Source organism: Ambystoma mexicanum, chromosome 10 (assembly GCF_040938575.1).
Source record: "Ambystoma mexicanum isolate Mex_15411 chromosome 10, UKY_AmexF1_1, whole genome shotgun sequence".
Lineage (NCBI taxonomy): Eukaryota > Metazoa > Chordata > Amphibia > Caudata > Ambystomatidae > Ambystoma > Ambystoma mexicanum.
Window position 1 is genome coordinate 1,503,129,812 of NC_090932.1, and position 21,405 is coordinate 1,503,151,216.

At 48.8% G+C, this 21,405-nt stretch overlaps 1 protein-coding gene across 12 annotated transcripts in view; it reads right to left on the minus strand.

Annotated features, from left to right (window-relative positions):
* PITPNM2 (phosphatidylinositol transfer protein membrane associated 2) overlaps positions 1-21,405 on the minus strand; it is a 1,944,277-nt gene that overhangs the window by 781,730 nt on the left and 1,141,142 nt on the right. For all 12 annotated transcript variants that reach the window (XM_069619654.1, XM_069619653.1, XM_069619649.1 and 9 more), the window contains one exon: positions 2,138-2,467. In XM_069619654.1, coding sequence (XP_069475755.1) covers positions 2,138-2,467 — 330 coding nt within the window. The remainder of the gene's footprint in view (positions 1-2,137; positions 2,468-21,405) is intronic.

The following is a 21,405-nucleotide window of genomic DNA, read 5'->3' on the forward strand; positions in this document are numbered from 1 at the left end:
ACATGATTAAAGCTTGCATTGAGATTGCCCTGATTTGTCTTTTCTGTTTGTGTGGGAGAGGCCTGCATGATTCCTACTCAGGCGGACCTACTCTGTGTGAGCGTAGCGTTACAAAGCTTATACTGCTGTTGTACCCTTTATTTACATGCGAGGGAAACTCAGAGTGTTAGTGCTCATGTGTTCCATTTCTGAGTGTGTTTGTGCCACTGCACCATGTGCTTTATCTGTTAATTGTGAGAGAAACCTGCTTTAATGCCACAATGCGGAAAGCTGCCACATGATAAGGATTTCCATACAGTTTTAACTCTTTGCACACGTCGGCTGGATGTCACATACTTTTTACTCTCTTGCCAAGGAGAAAACTAATTTGACTCTCTTGAAATCACATTTACTCTCAAAGTTTAAAAATAGGGAGTACAATACTCCCATCTCAAAATCTTATCTGGAGCACTGATCCCAATATTCACTGATCTGATAGCACCCACCACCCCCGGTTAAAAGGAGCACCCACTGTTTCTGATCAATGATCACCCATCATCCACAAATCAAAGAACACACAGCGCCAGCTCCCATCATCAAATACTCAAACAGTGTGCAACATCACATTGCCCTGGATTAAAACAAGCACCGGCAACCACTGTTAAAAAAACATGTTATATATCCCCCGTTAAACACCAACCACCCCTATTCAAAGTGCACCATTCCAGTAAAGGAAAAACCCTAATTGTAGCTATAATTGTTTCCTTGTACAATAACATGAAGCACGAGTTATGGAAGCGAAGAACTCACATTCTGAAGGAGGCATAATTACTTATATTTTATACATATAACATTTTCCACAAGCCCGCAATCTGCCCGTACGTCTCCAAGGAGACCAGGTTTGAAAAGGCATTAGACAACAGGCTGACAACGGGGGACCAAATCCATATACAAAGAGCGGGCTGCGCTTTCACACCAAGATTAGTTGCTACCAATGAAATCAATGACTGAAATAATTCCCCCTAATTCAACCCACTCCACCCCCCACTAGGGTTGCTGAATCACACATTGAACAAGCCCAGTAGTACAATAGCTGCTTCTCAAGAGCTTCTAGAGATGTAGTGTCCATAATGGCGGTGCCCAATTACTCTACCGCTGAAAGACATAACAGGAGCTGTAACGCAATCCATTCGCAAAGCGAACCAACATTCAGTGTACATATGAGAATCTAAATCTGTGTCAAGACGCCTCATCCAACCAACAAGACAGTTCCCATGGGATAGGAACAATTCCTACATGCTGGGTCCAGGGAACTGAATCCAAAACACTAGGCACAGTTTTAGGGGAAGAGAAGACCAAACTCTTTGATTCATCCAAATACCCCTTTCTGTTCATACCATATGATTACAGAGCATTAATCAAAGAATACTTCTATCAGACAGTATTTTGGGGCAAATCGTTCAAGACATTTTCTGTTGAATGATATTCCATTGTTATGTAATAGTGTTCTAGTATAGTGCAAGGTCTGCCATTTTGGTGGTCCCTTGGTGCTGTCATTGCAGTGTCTTCATGGTATGACAGCCTCATAGACCACATTGAGCACCAAGCATGTTTTAAAACTCTTCCCAATGAAATCCATTGTATCAAATCCCCCATTAGGTCACTACTGAAAATCGTGTTGCTTAGGCACTACCAAAAAGGATTAAGGGACACATTTGACAACAAAGATCTTTTAAACAAACTATAAAGGAATGAAAATTAATTCCTTATGGTTTACAAAAGTCGACTTGAAAATGTGAGAATGCCTATTACAGTTCAAAAAACCCAGATGTAAACAAGGAGCAAATGTCGACCAATATAAGGAATATATGGTTAGCCTTAGGGTGTGGATTAGGGTTAGGATTAGCAAAAAATTAAACTGTGGGGAAAAGGGCGCTCAGTAGTGGAAGGGGAGTTTTGGTGGCAGCAGGGAAATGGGGGCAGGGATGAAAGGTAACTCCTCATTAAAAACAAATATTAAAAATAGGGTCAACTTTGGACAAGACTGAAACTTAGCAGTGTAGTATAAGAGCATTAAAAACTAGAAAGTCTATTTTGAGGATGTTCACTCTTTCTAAGGATTGGTAAACTCAGATTTGCACATAGACTCATGCCTTACCCCCTCGCTTTGAAGAACGCGATGACCGGGAGGAAGTGGACCACTGCTTGGTTAAGCCCCTTCCCGACAGCGATTCGCTCATATTGCTGGTGGTGTCTATGGCTTCCATGGAGGAGATAGTGCTTGCTTCGGCGTCGTTTTCACTGGGGGAGTCTTTGGCTCCATGCTGCTCCACCTCGTTTTCACTCAAGCTGTACTGGGCCATTTTCTGAGCCAGCATGAGCTGGGCTTCCTTCTCCAGCTGCCGGATATCCTCAATGGTCAGGCCATACCATTCGTCCTGCCAGCACCAAGCTTGGCGGTGTGCCCGGACCATCACCTTCCTCAATCCTGCAAATATATAGAGCAAGACAAATGACCAAGAGAAAGGGCACTGCAACACCTATTTACTCCCCCTTTTGATCACATATTTGTGATTAATGTTTTGTGTGAAAATATTTGAAAAAACTGCACCATTACAGTCCCCACATATGAAAAATGAACATACTGTTGCAGAATGATGACATAGTTAAAGTTACTCACTGTAGTGTACCCCTGTCTAAAATAACACTGTTTGTCTTTGGTTGACTCCACGTATTATTTTTTGTAGAGGATCTCCTAACTCCACAAAGTCCATGATGCCAAGAACTCTCTCGTGGAAGGATTTGGTTGAGGATGGCGAGTCACCTATATCTCCTTCTTCCACTCTGCCACTATCTTTCTATCCACAGCAGGGGGTCGGCATGAGCTGGCGGCAAGGAGGAACACAAGCATAGCCACATGGTAGTGATTGGTGCCTGAGAAGCTGGAGACAGGTCTGTGGGAGGATCATGGACAGACAAGTGGTCGGTGGAGGCAGAGGTGGATGGGGTGGCATAGACGGAGACAGCGGTGCAGCAAACTCTCCTTCTGGGAGTGGTCATTAATGCATGAAAACCTGACAGCAATGGTTCCTCAAAGAAGCCTTGACGGATATTAGGGGGTGGGTGGTGAGTACAAATGCGCGTGTGCTCCTTTCAACAAGAGTGTACAATGTGGCGCAAGGGGAAATGAATCAGTGGCCTCAGCTGGTAGGCCGGCACATATGATACCCGGGCAGTACCTTGGGATAAGTGTACGAACAAGGCAACCTATTTACCTCCATGAAAGCATGTTAATTAGGCCGAGCAGACACCTCTGAGCAAGACACAGTATAAACTGACTTGTAGAGCACGTAGGGATCCGAGGGTCACCTCCCAACTGAAAGGGGCATGGGGAACAGGTCACCCGGCTGGAGGGCCGAAGAGAAACTGATGGACATGCCTTCTAGGGAGGGAACTGGAGGAAATGTTCCTCTCACCACTTGAGCTGTATCTGAATTGTTGCGACTCGAATGTGTGTCAAAACACACACAAAGCCCCCAGGCCTGGTCTGGGTCTAGACACTCTGGACACAAAGAGTGCGGGTCTGCAGTGACGAAACCCCTGTCACAAGATTCACCCATTTTGATGGCCCCCTGCCCATAAAGCAAAAGCACTTCTTGTAAGAACAAAACAATGTATGCACCAAAGGACTGGTGGGTATGGATGTGTTTCCAGTGATGCATGGCATAGGTGGGTTTGGATGCATTCCCAGAGATGCATGGCAGGGGTGGGTATTGAAGAGAGGGTCCCTGCAATGTCCCTCCTGTCCTCTATTCGCATGACTGCCCGAAGGATGAGAAACGAGAGATGCCAGTCCCTCTTTGGCCAGCCCCCAGGAGGGCCAGTACATTCTACATATGTGAGCAGATATTCTCTTAGACAACTGTTCAAACCCTATCCAGCTGACGTCTTCGCGGACACAGGTCACTGGAGCAGGTTCGTCATTAGTGACTTCAGTAATGTTAGCCACAAAGAAAACTCGCATTCCTGCCACACAGTTACTCAGACACGCATGTGCACACACGAAGGACATGCATACACAGCTCTGCAGATAGAGGACAAATACATATACATACTGTCATACGTGGGTATGGATGCCTTCCCAGAGATATATGGCCTCGGTGGGTATAGACATGCTGCCAGAGATGCATGGCATTGGTGGGTATGGATGCCTTCCCAGAGATGTATGGCCTTGGTGGGTATAGACATGCTGCCAGAGATGCATGGCATTGGTGGGTATGGATGCCTTCCCAGACATGTATGGCCTTGGTGGGTATAGACATGCTGCCAGAGATGCATGGCATTGGTGGGTATGGATGCCTTCCCATAGATGTATGGCTTTGGTGGGTATAGATGCATTCCCAGAGATGCATGGCATCTGTGATGTGTTCCCAAACATGCAGGCATTGGTGGGTATGGATGCGTTCCCAGACATGCATGGCATTGGTGGGTATGGATACGTTCCAAGAGATGCATGGCATTGGTGGGTAGAGACATGCTGCCAGAGATGCATGGCATTGGTGGGTATGGATGCCTTCCCAGACATGTATGGCCTTGGTGGGTATAGACATGCTGCCAGAGATGCATGGCATTGGTGGGTATGGATGCCTTCCCATAGATGTATGGCTTTGGTGGGTATAGATGCATTCCCAGAGATGCATGGCATCTGTGATGTGTTCCCAAACATGCAGGCATTGGTGGGTATGGATGCGTTCCCAGACATGCATGGCATTGGTGGGTATGGATACGTTCCAAGAGATGCATGGCATTGGTGGGTATGGATGCGCTCCCAGAGATCTATGGCGTTGGTGGGTGTAGATGTGTTCCCAGTCTATGGAGTGAAAAAGTCTCTTTCGTTGGCAACGAAAATAAAAAAGACTGATTTACAAAGAACGTTGTGAGAACACTCAGAGCGCTCTTTCCAAATCTTAACTGTCACACCCCTGCCGCACACGAGTGTGCACAGAGGCTGACAGGCAGGAGGGAAGGGCAGGGGAAGACGGTTATGAGGTGTTTGTGTGCCTGTGTGTATGCTGTGTGTTTTTAGTGGGGAGGAGGCTGGGGAGACAGTGTGTGTCTGCGTGTGTTTTGGTGTATTTGTGAGTTTGTTTGCTGGGGTCGGGGAAGCGTGTTTCATGGGTATGGATTGAGGAGGCGGGTGAGCGAGTGCATGTGTGTGTTTGTGTCCGTGTAGTGCTGGAGGAAAGAGGGCATGGGGGTGATACCCCCAAAATAGTGATTACTCCGTGTTTTAAAGACCACACAAAATCGGCTGAAAAAAGTAAGTCTTTTAATAAGCAGAATAATCACATGGAACCCTTCCCAGAAATGTGTGGCATTTGCAGGTATGGAAGCGTTCCCAGAGATGCATGGCTTGGGTGGGTATGGATGCGTTCCCAGAGATGCATGGCTTGGGTGGTTATGGATGTGTTCCCAGAGATGTACGGCATTGGTGGGTATGGATGCGTTCCCAGCGATGATGGTGTTGGTGGGTATAGATGCGTTCCCTGAGATGCATGGCATTGGTGGGTATCGATGCATTCCCAGACATACATGGCATTGGTGGGTATGGATGCTTTCCCAAATATGCATAGCTTGGGTGGGTATGTATGCGTTCCCAGAGATGTATGGCTTTGGTGGGTATGGATGCATTCCCAGAGATGGATGGCATTGGTGGGTATGGATGCGATCCCAGAGATGGATGGTGTTGGTGGGTTTAGATGTGTTCCCATGCATGGCATTGGTGGGTATGGATGCATTCCCAGACACACATGGCATTGGTGGGTATGGATGTGTTCCCAGAGATGTGTGGCATTGGTGGGGATGGATGCATTCCCAGAGATGCACAGGGTTGGTGGGTATAGATGTCATCCCAGAGATGCATTGCATTGGTGGGTATGGATGCGCTCCCAGACATGCATGGCATTGGTGGGTATGGATGCGCTCCCAGAGATGTATGGCGTTGGTGGGTATGAATGCGTTCCCAGAGATGAATGGCATTAAGTGGGTATGGATGCGTTCCCAGAAATGCATGGCTTGGGTGGGTATGGATGCGTTCCCAGAGATGCATGGCTTGGGTGGGTATGGATGCCTTCCCATAGATGCATGGCTATGGTGGGTATGGATGCGTTCCCAGAAATGTATGGCATTGGTGGGTCTGGATGCATTCCCAGAGATGGATTGGTGGGTATGGATGCGATCCCAGAGATGGATGGTGTTGGTTGGTTTAGATGTGTTCCCATGCATGGCATTGGTGGGTATGGATGCGTTCCCAGAGATGTGTGGCATTGGTGGGGATGGATGCATTCCCAGAGATGCACAGCGTTGGTGGGTATAGATGTCATCCCAGAGATGCATGGCATTGGTGGGTATGGATGCGCTCCCAGACATGCATGGCATTGGTGGGTATGGATGCGCTCCCAGAGATGTATGGCGTTGGTGGGTATAAATGAGTTCCCAGAGATGAATGGCATTTGTGGGTATGGATGCGTTCCCAGAAATGCATGGCTTGGGTGGGTATGGATGCGTTCCCAGAGATGCATGGCTTGGGTGGGTATAGATGCGTTCCCAGAGATGCATGGCTTGGGTGGGTATGGATGCGTTCCCAGAGATGTATGGCATTGGTGGATATGGATGCGTTCCCAGCGATGATGGTGTTGGTGGGTATAGATGCGTTCCCTGAGATGCATGGCATTGGTGGGTATCGATGCATTCCCAGACATACATGGCATTGGTGGGTATGGATGCGTTCCCAGAGATGCATGGAATTGGTGGGTATGGATGCTTTCCCAAATATGCATAGCTTGGGTGGGTATGGATGCGTTCCCAGAGATGTATGGCATTGGTGGGTATGGATGTTGTCCCAGAGATGCATGGCATTGGTGGGTATGGATGCGCTCCCAGACATGCATGGCATTGGTGGGTATGGATGCGCTCCCAGAGATGTATGGCATTGGTGGGTATAAATGCGTTCCCAGAGATGAATGGCATTAAGTGGGTATGGATGCGTTCCCAGAGATGCATGGATTGGGTGGGTATGGATGCCTTCCCATAGATGCATGGCTATGGTGGGTATGGATGCGTTCCCAGAAATGTATGGCATTGGTGGGTCTGGATGCATTCCCAGAGATGGATTGGTGGGTATGGATGCGATCCCAGAGATGGATGGTGTTGGTGGGTTTAGATGTGTTCCCATGCATGGCATTGGTGGGTATGGATGCGTTCCCAGAGATGTGTGGCATTGGTGGGGATGGATGCATTCCCAGAGATGCACAGCGTTGGTGGGTATAGATGTCATCCCAGAGATGCATGGCATTGGTGGGTATGGATGCGCTCCCAGACATGCATGGCATTGGTGGGTATGGATGCGCTCCCAGAGATGTATGGCGTTGGTGGGTATAAATGCGTTCCCAGAGATGAATGGCATTTGTGGGTATGGATGCGTTCCCAGAAATGCATGGCTTGGGTGGGTATGGATGCGTTCCCAGAGATGCATGGCTTGGGTGGGTATAGATGCGTTCCCAGAGATGCATGGCTTGGGTGGGTATGGATGCGTTCCCAGAGATGTATGGCATTGGTGGATATGGATGCGTTCCCAGCGATGATGGTGTTGGTGGGTATAGATGCGTTCCCTGAGATGCATGGCATTGGTGGGTATCGATGCATTCCCAGACATACATGGCATTGGTGGGTATGGATGCGTTCCCAGAGATGCATGGAATTGGTGGGTATGGATGCTTTCCCAAATATGCATAGCTTGGGTGGGTATGGATGCGTTCCCAGAGATGTATGGCATTGGTGGGTATGGATGTTGTCCCAGAGATGCATGGCATTGGTGGGTATGGATGCGCTCCCAGACAGGCATGGCATTGGTGGGTATGGATGCGCTCCCAGAGATGTATGGCATTGGTGGGTATAAATGCGTTCCCAGAGATGAATGGCATTAAGTGGGTATGGATGCGTTCCCAGAAATGCATGGCTTGGGTGGGTATGGATGCGTTCCCAGAGATGCATGGCTTGGGTGGGTATGGATGCCTTCCCATAGATGCATGGCTATGGTGGGTATGGATGCGTTCCCAGAACTGTATGGCATTGGTGGGTCTGGATGCATTCCCAGAGATGGATGGCATTGGTGGGTATGGATGCGATCCCAGAGATGGATGGTGTTGGTGGGTTTAGATGTGTTCCCATGCATGGCATTGGTGGGTATGGATGCGCTCCCAGACATGCATGGCATTGGTGGGTATGGAGGCGCTCCCAGAGATGTATGGCGTTGGTGGGTATAAATGCGTTCCCAGAGATGAATGGCATTTGTGGGTATGGATGCGTTCCCAGAGATGCATGGCTTGGGTGGGTATGGATGCATTCCCAGAGATGCATGGCTTGGGTGGGTATGGATGCGTTCCCAGAGATGCATGGCTTGGGTGGGTATGGATGCGTTCCCAGAGATGTATGGCTATGGTGGGTATGGATGCGTTCCCAGAACTGTATGGCATTGGTGGGTCTGGATGCATTCCCAGAGATGGATGGCATTGGTGGGTATGGATGCGATCCCAGAGATGGATGGTGTTGGTGGGTTTAGATGTGTTCCCATGCATGGCATTGGTGGGTATGGATGCGTTCCCAGAGATGTGTGGCATTGGTGGGGATGGATGCATTCCCAGAGATGCACAGCGTTGGTGGGTATAGATGTCATCCCAGAGATACATGGCATTGGTGGGTATGGATGCGCTCCCAGACATGCATGGCATTGGTGGGTATGGATGCGCTCCCAGAGATGTATGGCGTTGGTGGGTATAAATGCGTTCCCAGAGATGAATGGCATTTGTGGGTATGGATGCGTTCCCAGAAATGCATGGCTTGGGTGGGTATGGATGCGTTCCCAGAGATGCATGGCTTGGGTGGGTATGGATGCATTCCCAGAGATGCATGGCTTGGGTGGGTATGGATGCGTTCCCAGAGATGCATGGCTTGGGTGGGTATGGATGCGTTCCCAGAGATGTATGGCATTGGTGGGTATGGATGCGTTCCCAGCGATGATGGTGTTGGTGGGTATAGATGCGTTCCCTGAGATGCATGGCATTGGTGGGTATCGATGCATTCCCAGATATACATGGCGTTGGTGGGTATGGATGCGTTCCCAGAGATGCATGGAATTGGTGGGTATGGATGCTTTCCCAAATATGCATAGCTTGGGTGGGTATGGATGCGTTCCCAGAGATGTATGGCATTGTTGGGTATGGATGCATTCCCAGAGATGGGTGGCATTGGTGGGTATGGATGCGATCCCAGAGATGGATGGTGTTGATGGGTTTAGATGTGTTCCCATGCATGGCATTGGTGGGTATGGATGCGTTCCCAGAGATGTGTGGCATTGGTGGGGATGGATGCATTCCCAGAGATGCACAGCGTTGGTGGGTATAGATGTCATCCCAGAGATGCATGGCATTGGTGGGTATGGATGCGCTCCCAGACATGCATGGCATTGGTGGGTATGGATGCGCTCCCAGAGATGTATGGCGTTGGTGGGTATAAATGCGTTCCCAGGGATGAATGGCATTTGTGGGTATGGATGCGTTCCCAGAAATGCATGGCTTGGGTGGGTATGGATGCGTTCCCAGAGATGCATGGCTTGGGTGGGTATGGATGCGTTCCCAGAGATGCATGGCTTGGGTGGGTATGGATGCGTTCCCAGAGATGTATGGCATTGGTGGGTATGGATGCGTTCCCAGCGATGATGGTGTTGGGGGGTATAGATGCGTTCCCTGAGATGCATGGCATTGGTGGGTATCGATGCATTCCCAGACATACATGGCATTGGTGGGTATGGATGCGTTCCCAGAGATGCATGGAATTGGTGGGTATGGATGCTTTCCCAAAGATGCATAGCTTGGGTGGGTATGGATGCGTTCCCAGAGATGTATGGCATTGGTGGGTATGGATGTCGTCCCAGAGATACATGGCATTGGTGGGTATGGATGCGCTCCCAGACATGCATGGCATTGATGGGTATAAATGCGTTCCCAGAGATGAATGGCATTAAGTGGGTATGGATGCGTTCCCAGAAATGCATGGCTTGGGTGGGTATGGATGCGTTCCCAGAGATGCATGGCTTGGGTGGGTATGGATGCCTTCCCATAGATGCATGGCTATGGTGGGTATGGATGCGTTCCCAGAACTGTATGGCATTGGTGGGTCTGGATGCATTCCCAGAGATGGATGGCATTGGTGGGTATGGATGCGATCCCAGAGATGGATGGTGTTGGTGGGTTTAAATGTGTTCCCATGCATGGCATTGGTGGGTATGGATGCGTTCCCAGAGATGTGTGGCATTGGTGGGGATGGATGCATTCCCAGAGATGCACAGCGTTGGTGGGTATAGATGTCATCCCAGAGATGCATGGCATTGGTGGGTATGGATGCGCTGCCAGACATGCATGGCATTGGTGGGTATGGATGCGCTCCCAGAGATGTATGGCTTTGGTGGGTATAAATGCGTTCCCAGAGATGAATGGCATTTGTGGGTATGGATGCGTTCCCAGAAATGCATGGCTTGGGTGGGTATGGATGCGTTCCCAGAGATGCATGGCTTGGGTGGGTATGGATGCATTCCCAGAGATTCATGGCTTGGGTGGGTATGGATGTGTTCCCAGAGATGCATGGCTTGGGTGGGTATGGATGCGTTCCCAGAGATGTATGGCATTGGTGGGTATGGATGCGTTCCCAGCGATGATGGTGTTGGTGGGTATAGATGCGTTCCCTGAGATGCATGGCATTGGTGGGTATCGATGCATTCCCAGGCATACATGGCATCGGTGGGTATGGATGCGTTCCCAGAGATGCATGGAATTGGTGGGTATGGATGCTTTCCCAAATATGCATAGCTTGGGTGGGTATGGATGCGTTCCCAGAGATGTATGGCATTGGTGGGTATGGATGCAATCCCAGAGATGGATGGCATTGGTGGGTATGGATGCGATCCCAGAGATGGATGGTGTTGGTGGGTTTAGATGTGTTCCCATGCATGGCATTGGTGGGTATGGATGCATTCCCAGACACACATGGCATTGGTGCGTATGGATGCGTTCCCAGAGATGTGTGGCATTGGGGGGGATGGATGCATTCCCAGAGATGCACAGCGTTGGTGGGTATAGATGTCGTCCCAGAGATGCATGGCATTGGTGGGTATGGATGCGCTCCCACACATGCATGGCATTGGTGGGTATGGATGCGCTCCCAGAGATGTATGGCGTTGGTGGGTATAAATGCGTTCCCAGAGATGAATGGTATTTGTGGGTATGGATGCGTTCGCAGAAATGCATGGCTTGGGTGGGTATGGATGCGTTCCCAGAGATGCATGGCTTGGGTGGGTATGGATGCGTTCCCAGAGATGCATGGCTTGGGTGGGTATGGATGCGTTCTCAGAGATGCATGGCTTGGGTGGTTATGGATGTGTTCCCAGAGATGTATGGCATTGGTGGGTATGGATGCGTTCCCAGCGATGATGGTGTTGGTGGGTATAGATGAGTTCCCTGAGATGCATGGCATTGGTGGGTATCGATGCATTCCCAGACATACATGGCATTGGTGGGTATGGATGCGTTCCCAGAGATGCATGGAAATTGGTGGGTATGGATGCTTTCCCAAATATGCATAGCTTGGGTGGGTATGGATGCGTTCCCAGAGATGTATGGCATTGGTGGGTATGGATGCGTTCCCAGCGATGATGGTGTTGGTGGGTATAGATGAGTTCCCTGAGATGCATGGCATTGGTGGGTATCGATGCATTCCCAGACATACATGGCAATGGTGGGTATGGATGCGTTCCCAGAGATGCATGGAAATTGGTGGGTATGGATGCTTTCCCAAATATGCATAGCTTGGGTGGGTATGGATGCATTCCCAGACACACATGGCATTGGTGGGTATGGATGCGTTCCCAGAGATGTGTGGCATTGGTGGGGATGGATGCATTCCCAGAGAGGCACAGCGTTGGTGGGTATAGATGTCGTCCCAGAGATGCATGGCATTGGTGGGTATGGATGCGCTCCCAGACATGCATGCCATTGGTGGGTATGGATGCGCTCCCAGAGATGTATGGCGTTGGTGGGTATAAATGCGTTCCCAGAGATGAATGGCATTTGTGGGTATGGATGCGTTCCCAGAAATGCATGGCTTGGGTGGGTCTGGATGCGTTCCCAGAGATGCATGGCTTGGGTGGGTATGGATGCGTTCCCAGAGATGCATGGCTTGGGTGGGTATGGATGCGTTCCCAGAGATGCATGGCTTGGGTTATGGATGTGTTCCCAGAGATGTATGGCATTGGTGGGTATGGATGTGTTCCCAGCGATGATGGTGTTGGTGGGTATAGATGTGTTCCCTGAGATGCATTGCATTGGTGGGTATCTATGCATTCCCAGACATACATGGCATTGGTGGGTATGGATGCGTTCCCAGAGATGCATGGAATTGGTGGGTATGGATGCTTTCCCAAATATGCATAGCTTGGGTGGGTATGGATGCGTTCCCAGAGATGTATGCCATTGGTGGGTATGGATGCATTCCCAGAGATGGATGGCATTGGTGGGTATGGATGCGATCCCAGAGATGGATGGTGTTGGTGGGTATGTATTCCTTCCCAGAGATGCATGGCATGGTGGGTATGGATGCATTCTCAGAGGTGCATGGCAATGGTGGGTATGGATGCGTTCCCAGAGATGCATGGCGTTGGTGGGTATAGATGTGGTCCCAGAGATGCATGGCATTGGTGGGTATGGATGTGTTCCTAGAGATGCATGGCATTTGTGGGTATGCATTCCTTCCCAGAGATGCATGGCATGGTGGGTATGGATGCATTCTCAGAGGTACATGGCAATGGTGGGTATGGATGCTTTCCCAGAGATGTATGGCGTTGGTGGGTATGGATGCGTTCCCAGAGATGTATGGTGTTGGTGGGTATAGATGTGTTCCCAGAGATGCATGGCATTGGTGGGTATGGATGCACTCCCAGACATGCATGGCATTGGTGGGTATGGATGCGTTCCTAGAGATGCATGGCATTGGTGGGTATTCATGCCTTCTCAGAGATGCATCCTGTTGGTGGGTACAGATGCATTCCCAGAGGTGTATAGCATTGGTGGGTATAGATGTGTTCCCAGAGATGCATGGCATTGGTGGGTATGGATGCACTCCCAGACATGCATGGCATTGGTGGGTATGGATGCGTTCCTAGAGATGCATGGTGTTGGTGGGTATAGATGCATTCCCAGAGGTGCATGGCATTGGTGGGCATGGATGCGTTCCCAGAGATGTATCGGGTTGACGGGTATGGATGCATTCCCAGAGGTGTATGGCATTGGAGGGTATGGATGCGTTCCCAGAGAGGTATGGCGTTGGTGGGTATAGAGGTGGTCCCAGAGATGGATTGCATTGGTGGGTATGGATGCGTTTCCAGAGATTTATGGTGTTGGTGGGTAAAGATGCGTTCCCAGAGCTGCATGGCGTTGGTGGGTAGGGATGCTTTATGGATGCGCTCCCAGAGATGCATGGCATTGGTGGGTATGGATGCGTTCCCAGAGATGTATAGCGTTGGTGGGTATTTATTTATTTATTCGTATTTTTAAAGCACACATCAGCCCGAGGGCGACGTGGCGCTGTTACAGACATCATTGCTGGTTACAAGGGAATGCAGAGTGGATACATTAAACAGTTACATTACAGATTCATCTTAAGGTTACATATGTTGGAATTTTATAGAACATTAGAGTTACGGAATGCCTGAACAGTGGTAAGTAAAATGGGAATATTCATAAGGCCGAGCGAAGAGGTGTGAAGGTTAAATGAATAGTGTGGTTTTGAGAGATTTGCAAAAGGTGAGCAGAGAGGGTTCTGCTCTAAGAGTATTCGGTAGAGCATTCCAAAGTTTTGGTGCTATGTAGGGGAATCTAATGCCGTCGGCATTGGCTCTTTATGTAAGGTACACAGTGTTGGTTGGCAAGGTGGCTTCTAGTGGGGTGGGCAGAGGTGTTTTTGGAAATGGTTTCTGATAAGTAGAATGGGGCGGCGAGGTTGATGCATTTGTGCGTGAGGGTGAGTATTTTGAAGTTGATCCTTTCCTTAACAGGAAGCCAGTGGGCATCGCGTCTGATCTGTGAAATGTGGTCTCTTTTTGGGACGTGTAGGGCTGCGCGGATCGCATAATTTTGTATTGTATGGAACCTGTTGATGTTATTAGTGGAGGTGCCTGACAGGAGACCGTTGCAGTAGTCGAGTCTGGCTCCTATTGTAGCTCTGGCAATGTATAGGCAGTTTTGAGTGGTTAGGAATTGTTTTATGGTGGTTATAAGTTTGGTGGTATGAGCCGAGGCGGAGGAGATGGCGCTAACCTGTTTTTTCATAAATAGTGTGGAAACTAAGTAGACTCCAAGGGTCTTTACCGATTGAGACTGGTATGTTAGTGTGTTCGATGGTGAAGTGAGTGTATTTGGTGTCGAGTTTGGATAGAGTTTCCTTGGGGCCCAGGATGATGATCTCCGTTTTATCCCCGTTTAGGCAGAGACCGTTGGTTGCCATCCAGGTTTGGATGGTGGCATAAATCTGGAGGAGTGCTGCTGCGTCACTGTCGTAATCTCCGGTGAGAGGGAGGAGAACTTGGGTGTCATCGGCATAGTTCGTGTACGCTATGCTGAGTGCATCCAAAAGGTCAAGGAGAGGTTTAGTGAACAGATTATAGAGGGTGGGAGATGTACATGAACCTTGGGGGGGCTCCACAGTTGATAGTTGTGGGGGCGGCATGGGCCTGGTCAGAGTAGACCTTCATAGCCCTTCCTTCTAGGAAAGAGGTTATCCAGGAGGAAGCTTAGTCAGAGAAATGGGCTGCAGTGGACAAGCGGGAGGTGAGGATTTCATGGTCTACAAGATCAAACACTGTGGAGAGATCAAGAAGGAGCAGGAGGGCAGGTTTACCAATGTCCATTATTTTGGTGATTTGGTTCTTAAGATCTACGAGAGCAGTTTCTGTGCCGTGACCTTTGTCTTTTACCGAAGATGATATTGGATTCCAGATATTGTTGGATTTGAATGTGGGCAGCTTTGTCCAGGATTTTGAGGAGGAAGGGGACGGTTGTGATGGGGCGGTAGTTATTGGGGCAGGTGGGGTCTAGGGTGTTTTTTTTTATGAGTGGACGAACCCATGCTTCTTTTAGGCTTTGTGGCACTATTCCAGAAGAGAAGGATGCATTGATAAATGCAGTGATGATGGGAGTGAGTGAGTCTGTGCATTCTTTAATGATGGTAGGGGGACAGATGTCCCCTTTACAGGTGGAGGGTTTGATGTGTTTGAGGAGGTTGACAACTTCCGTTTCTGTGACGTCTCTGAAGACGAAGAGCGGAGTTTGAGAGAGAGGTTTGGGTGGGTAGGGCAGGTGTGGAGAGTCTTAGTTGGGAAGGGCATTGCGCTGATTTATTATTTTGTCTTGGAGCATTTTAACTTTGTTGATGACGGCATCCTGGATGCTGGAGCACCACGCTTTTTGTTATTTCATCTGGGGTAGTAGCTGGGGTGGTGAGATCTTTGAAGATAGTGAAGATGTCCTTGGTTTTTGATTTGGCGTTGATGATTCTGTGGTTGAAGGATTCAGATTTGGCTAAGAATATGGCCTTTTTATATGTGGATGAGATAATTTTAAATTCGTTTAAGGAGGACTGGTTAGGTGAAGATTGCCAATTTGCCAGCGCTTGGCGTTTGTTGGTACGTAGGGTAGCTAACTCTTCCGTAAACCAGGAATTAGAGTGTATGGATTTTTCCTCTTTTTTTATCTTCCAAGTACGCTATGGAGTCAATCGCTTGGGTGAGCACTTGTGCACAAGTGTTGGCCAGTGAGATGGGGTCTTTGTCAAACGGGGGTTTGAGTTCAGGGATGTCGAGAAGAGGTGCAAGGTTGGTTTTAGTTAGCTTTTTAGAGCTTCTGACTTTAGTAGGAGGTGCATATGATAGTATCTTGCGCGTGGGGAGGGTGGGAATAGTAAATTGGATGAGGTGGTGGTCTGTCCACGGGAGGGCTGAGATGTTAGTGATGGACGAGGAGCAGTTGTGATCTGCTATCCAGTCAATAGATCGACCTTTGCAGTGGGTGGGAGCATTGATTTTAAGATCGAATCCAATGTTTGTGAGTTCTTTGGCTAGGGAGGCGGCTGCTTTGTCCTTGGAATCGTGTAGGCCTAGATTGAGATCACCTAGTAGGATAGTTTTGGTCGAGCTTTTTAGGTGGTTCCCTATGATTTGGGAGAGGGAAAGTTTGGCAGTGAGGAGATCAGTGTTGTTTTCCCACTGTTGGTCGCAGAGTCCAATGGAGAGGGAATCTTTAAAGATGAGGGCTACGCCTCCTCCTTTAGATGAGGTTTTGCGGTCCTGTCTTAAGATAGAGTATCCTTGAGTGAGTGCAAGGGAGAGGGAAGAGCCTGATGCTTCATGTAGCCAGGTTTCAAAGATGGCTAATAGGTCGAGATTAAGGGTGCTGATGAGGTCATTGATTTCCAGTGCATGGGCAGGGAGGGATCTGGCGTTGATGAGGGTGCATTTCAGGTCTGGGTAGATTGATGTGGGTGGGCCAGGGTAGTTGGTACTGGGGTTTGGGGCAGGGGGTGTGGTGAGAGAGTGAGTGTCGGATGATAGGGGTTAGGATTGGGCTCTGTGCATTGGGAATGGAAGTTGGGCATCTGGTGGTGTGAGATGTGAGATTGTGAGGATGGTATAGGGGTGCGAGAGCGGAGTCTGGCGTTTCTTGTGTCTATAGAGGGTGGCGTGCTGTGGAGAGTGACGTGTATCTTGGTGCGGGCTCTATGTCTGTAAAGCCTGTGGGTGGGGGAGGGTTGGACGTTGAGCTTGAAGGTGTGAGATCTAGGCTGGGTCTGCTGTGGTGTGCTGTGGTGACAGCCTCCTAGAGGGGTTGTGGAGTGATGGCAGAGCTGGATCTGTGAGAGATACGGGCATGCTACTGATGGCCCAAAGGGCGAGTGTGAAAAGTGAGAGGGCGAGGTGAAAGGGGCGGTGGTGGTGCTGTCATGCAGGATGTTAGAGGATACATTTGTGCAGTACAGTAGCGATAGTAAGTTGGGTGCAAGTGCAGAGCTCACTAAGCAATTTTCGTAGTTATAGTCTAGCTGGTGGAGCGGTTCAGGACGTGCAGTTGGAAATAGCTAGGTACAAGATGTGAAAGGGTCAGTTCATAGCATGGGCGCGCTAGGTCAGGGAAGTATGAGAGGTGTAAGTCACTAGGACAGGAGAAGATAGCATAGCTCTCAACCATTTGTGTCACAAAGGCGGGTGTAATCACCCGATTTTGTTTTTGGCGGGTGAGACGCCCATTGGAATGAATGGGCTTGCAGGTGGCTTGGCGGGTGAGTCAGCCCTTCACAAGGCGGGTGACACCCGCCAAAAGCGTGTGAGTTGAGAGCTATGAGATAGGAATAGGCTTAGTTTGACATAATTAGGGGCACAGACAGTAGATCAAGTAGGCAATTACAGTGAAGTATGGCAGTGGCAATTAAAGTGGCAATACAGTGAAAGTATTCCCAGCATTGCATGGCATTTGTGATGCGTGGCAAAGGAGGGTGTGGAAGCATTTCCAGAGATGTGCTGCCAGAAATGCCTAGCAATGGTGGCTCTGTGATTTTGGTTAATTCATGAGTAAAAGCTACTTATGGGGTTGTTCTGGTTGTGTATTTAGGACTTTCGAGGATTCCTTCATGCTAAGTATTCGAATGGATCGTGCATGTCCCCCTTAAGGTTTTTCTTACAAAAGCTGCCAGTCCACCATATGGGGAGACCCTGCCAGCATTGTATTTCATTGGGAGGCCTCTCTCTGGATGTTGTAGTTTGTCAATTACTTTTCTTTACACTGCGTTGAACAACACTGTACAGTTTTCTTACTTACAAACTTTAACTGGATTATCTTCGTTTCTTGCAGCTTAATAGTGTTTGAATGTAAGGGGTGTGCTCCTATATGGAACTGCACCTTTGTCCAATTGGGGAGGAAGTGCCACACCGACATTGTGATTCTCTCCCCTGTAAAGTAAAAACAAAACAGGGCAAGTGCATTGGATTTCTCGGCGCAAAAGCAGGCCCCAGTGCTCTTCGTGGCCTAATGTACTCCACTACAAGAGTCACCCAGCGATAATGACAGGCAGGAGATGCTTAATTACTTGCCTTTTAACCCAGTAATTCAGTAAAGCTTGCTGAAATGCAATTAGCGTTCACTCGGCAAGAGCTTTTCAGCACTTTATGCAGTGCTTTCCGCGGCCTCCCGGCGCTGCCGCAGAGGTCGTGTTAACGTGCACTGGTGGCTGCATTGGGACACTGGCATGGCCTGTGGGGCCATGCTGCCCTAAAGCAGTCACCTTACTCGTGGAATTTAGAAAGGTAGAGTATCAGGAACCACGATGTTTGACGTGACGAGAGCAGGAGTCGCCGCTCGAAATCCCTCAGGCGGTAAAGTCCTAGCTGACACTGGCCCATCCACCATTTTATGTTGTGTAAGGAGGCGTTTTTGCTGTTTCCGCCTCTACAAGCCACTTATTCTTCCAATGATGGGCCAGTGACAGTTGTCTCTTGTAGTGAATACAGCTTATGCTACTGTGGTGCAGAGGTCATGAAGAGATGTCAGAGACAGTGCTGAATTGTAGGAGGGTGTTTGCAAGGACTCATCCCAGGCACTTATTTCTGGCCCCTGCGCTTGTGTCAGTTTATCTTGTGGTGCTTTGGCAACATCATTATTTTACCTGTCAGTCAGGCCTAGTAACACAACAAGCAACAACAGCTGGACAGTCAGTGGTCTCGGCATCCTGGGCTGGCACTAGGGTCGGCGTCAGGACCTTTCAGCCTTTTCAAATGAAAGGGACCTCGAGCCTCACGGGGCCCCCAGCAACTGCCCCAATATTGCCAGTCAGCAGTCTAATAACACAGCAATATATTCCTTCATCTTATTCATATTCATATATTACTTACGTTCTGGAGCTTACACTGTGAGCTGTGCAACACTCGCCTTACAGGCTGGAGCCTGTCCGACCGTCACTTCCATCGGGGAAAACAGAAGTCTTAACGCCTTGTTGCCTTTCAAAACTGGTTCCTCCACGTCAGCCACTTGCTTACAAAGAAGGATTCAAAGCTATTCAGCGGGCATTCAGTGTTTCAGATCCCTGTTGGCTCGCCATCTTATGATAATTGGCAGCTATTAACCTTCTATATCTCCATTATTAGTCATGCCCCCTACAGGTTATGTTATGTTACTTGGCATTTATATAGCGCCTTATGTATCATTGGTATGACCTCAAAGCGCTGGCACCTCAGACTGCTTTCTGCTCTAAGCAATGTGGTGCTCCGAACCATCATGTTGAAATGGTCCCCCACACCTCTTCAGCTGGCTCTTTATTTATGAACCCGATCAAGCAGGTGGGCAGGCAGATATAGTTATCCATTTTTATAGATAACAATGTGTTAGAAGGTGACGCTGCGTAAGTCAAACTGCACGACATTGGTGCCCCTTTGCTACTGTAATAACCACTACAGGGAGCGTTGACAACAACAGGACAGGCAACACAGGGGCAAGGTCAGGGAAAAGGCCACTATTGAAGAGTAGTGCCTGCCACGAGTGCTAACCTGTACAAGAAGATCGTGTTGCAGTGTTTGACACGCAGGTCCATTAGTTCATTCATGGTTTTGTTCTGCATGTGTTTATCAATTTACCAGAGGAGGATAGAAGTGTTCCTCTTTTTTTGTCGATAGATGGTCAACATGTTTCACTTGCTACCGATACAATCGGAGGAAAATCTTGAAGAGTTAAAAGAAACGTATAACCTGCCCATAGTGCAACCATCGCCCTCATTGAGTCGATTGGAGTTGCAGCTTTAACCCCAAATATGTTGAAAATGTAGGGAGCAGCCATGGGTGCTGCCAACGGGCACTAGAAGATATTTGAGCCCTGGCACTTCGTTTTTTACAAACTAAGTACTGGTCAGAGGTCAGGCTGCAGCAAAGGAGCCAAGGCTTGAAGGAGTGCTGAACAGAGAACAGGTATTGTCTGCAGCTGTTGAAACCACCTACTGTGATGTCAGAACAAGATACAGCCATTTTGCCTGAGTGAGGCAAGGACCTTTAACAATAGCTTTGGTTTCTTTAACACTTTTAACAGCCCTCTCCCAAGCATGCTCTAATCCAGAGGTATTCAAACTTTTTATTTTTTTTACATTGAAGGAAATAGGCTGGGGCGGCTCACATGGTCCCCCTGGAGCATAACACAGTCTCAGACACCAATCAAAAGGTGGCCTGCAGTTACAAATGGAAATGCATTCCTTTAGTCACAGACTGTTTGAATAGTATCCCAGGGGGTGTTTTTTGTTAAAATGTTAGCAAATTGTGAAATTTAAAGAATATGTATTCAGTAACAATGGTCAAAACTACTAGCTGCATAGTGACGTAACTCATCAAACTGGCCCACATTGGCCAAAAAAGTGGTCAGTTTTCACTGCCCCACACCAGGATTTAGCATTTTTGGTACAGACATTGCCCTATTGCCCTATAGACCAGTGCTAGCCTGGCGGCTCATCCACTATGGACGAGGAGGCCTCCACCCAGTGGACCCCTCACCCATTATGGAGGAACTGATGAGCCAGCCCAGCTTGGGTTATGAGTGAGTGTATGGTGTTGAGTGCTCGTGTGAATGATAGAGTGATTGCTGTGTGAGTGTGTGTGCAGGGGGGTACGGGCATTGCCCTATTGCCCTATAGGCCAGTCCGAGCCTGGCGGCTCCTCCATAATGGGCGAGGGGGCATCCACCCAGTGGCCCCCTCACCTATTATGGAGGAGCCAGCCCAGTGAAACAATGAGTACCCCCTGCTTTTTCCAGCTGAGGGAGTGCTCCTGGGCTGGCTGAACTGTCAAAGGGAAACACGGTTTCCCTTTGACAGTTCAGTTCAGTTCCCCAGCTGCACATGCTCACTGAGCCATGCAAGGCTGGGGGCGTTTTGCTTCGCCAGCCTTGCATTGCTCATTGGAAATGCTGATTGTGGCACTGCATGCCTGTATGTGCGAGAGGGCATACCTGCGCCTCCTCATACATACAGACAGAGCAGCCTGGAGACGGGCGTTTCAGGCCCCTGCAGAAGGTACCTTTATGTTCATTTTTGATTTAAATATGTGTATGGATGCATGTATGCTTGTGTTATGAGTGAGTGTATGGTGATGGTTGCTTGTGTGACTGATAATAGTGATTGCCGTGTGAATGTGTGTGTGCATGTGTGTGTTTATTATTTCTTTTTTTTTTTTTTTTTTTTTTTAATGTGATACAGTTTTTAAAGCAAAAACTTTACACATAAATCAACAGAGTAATTTTT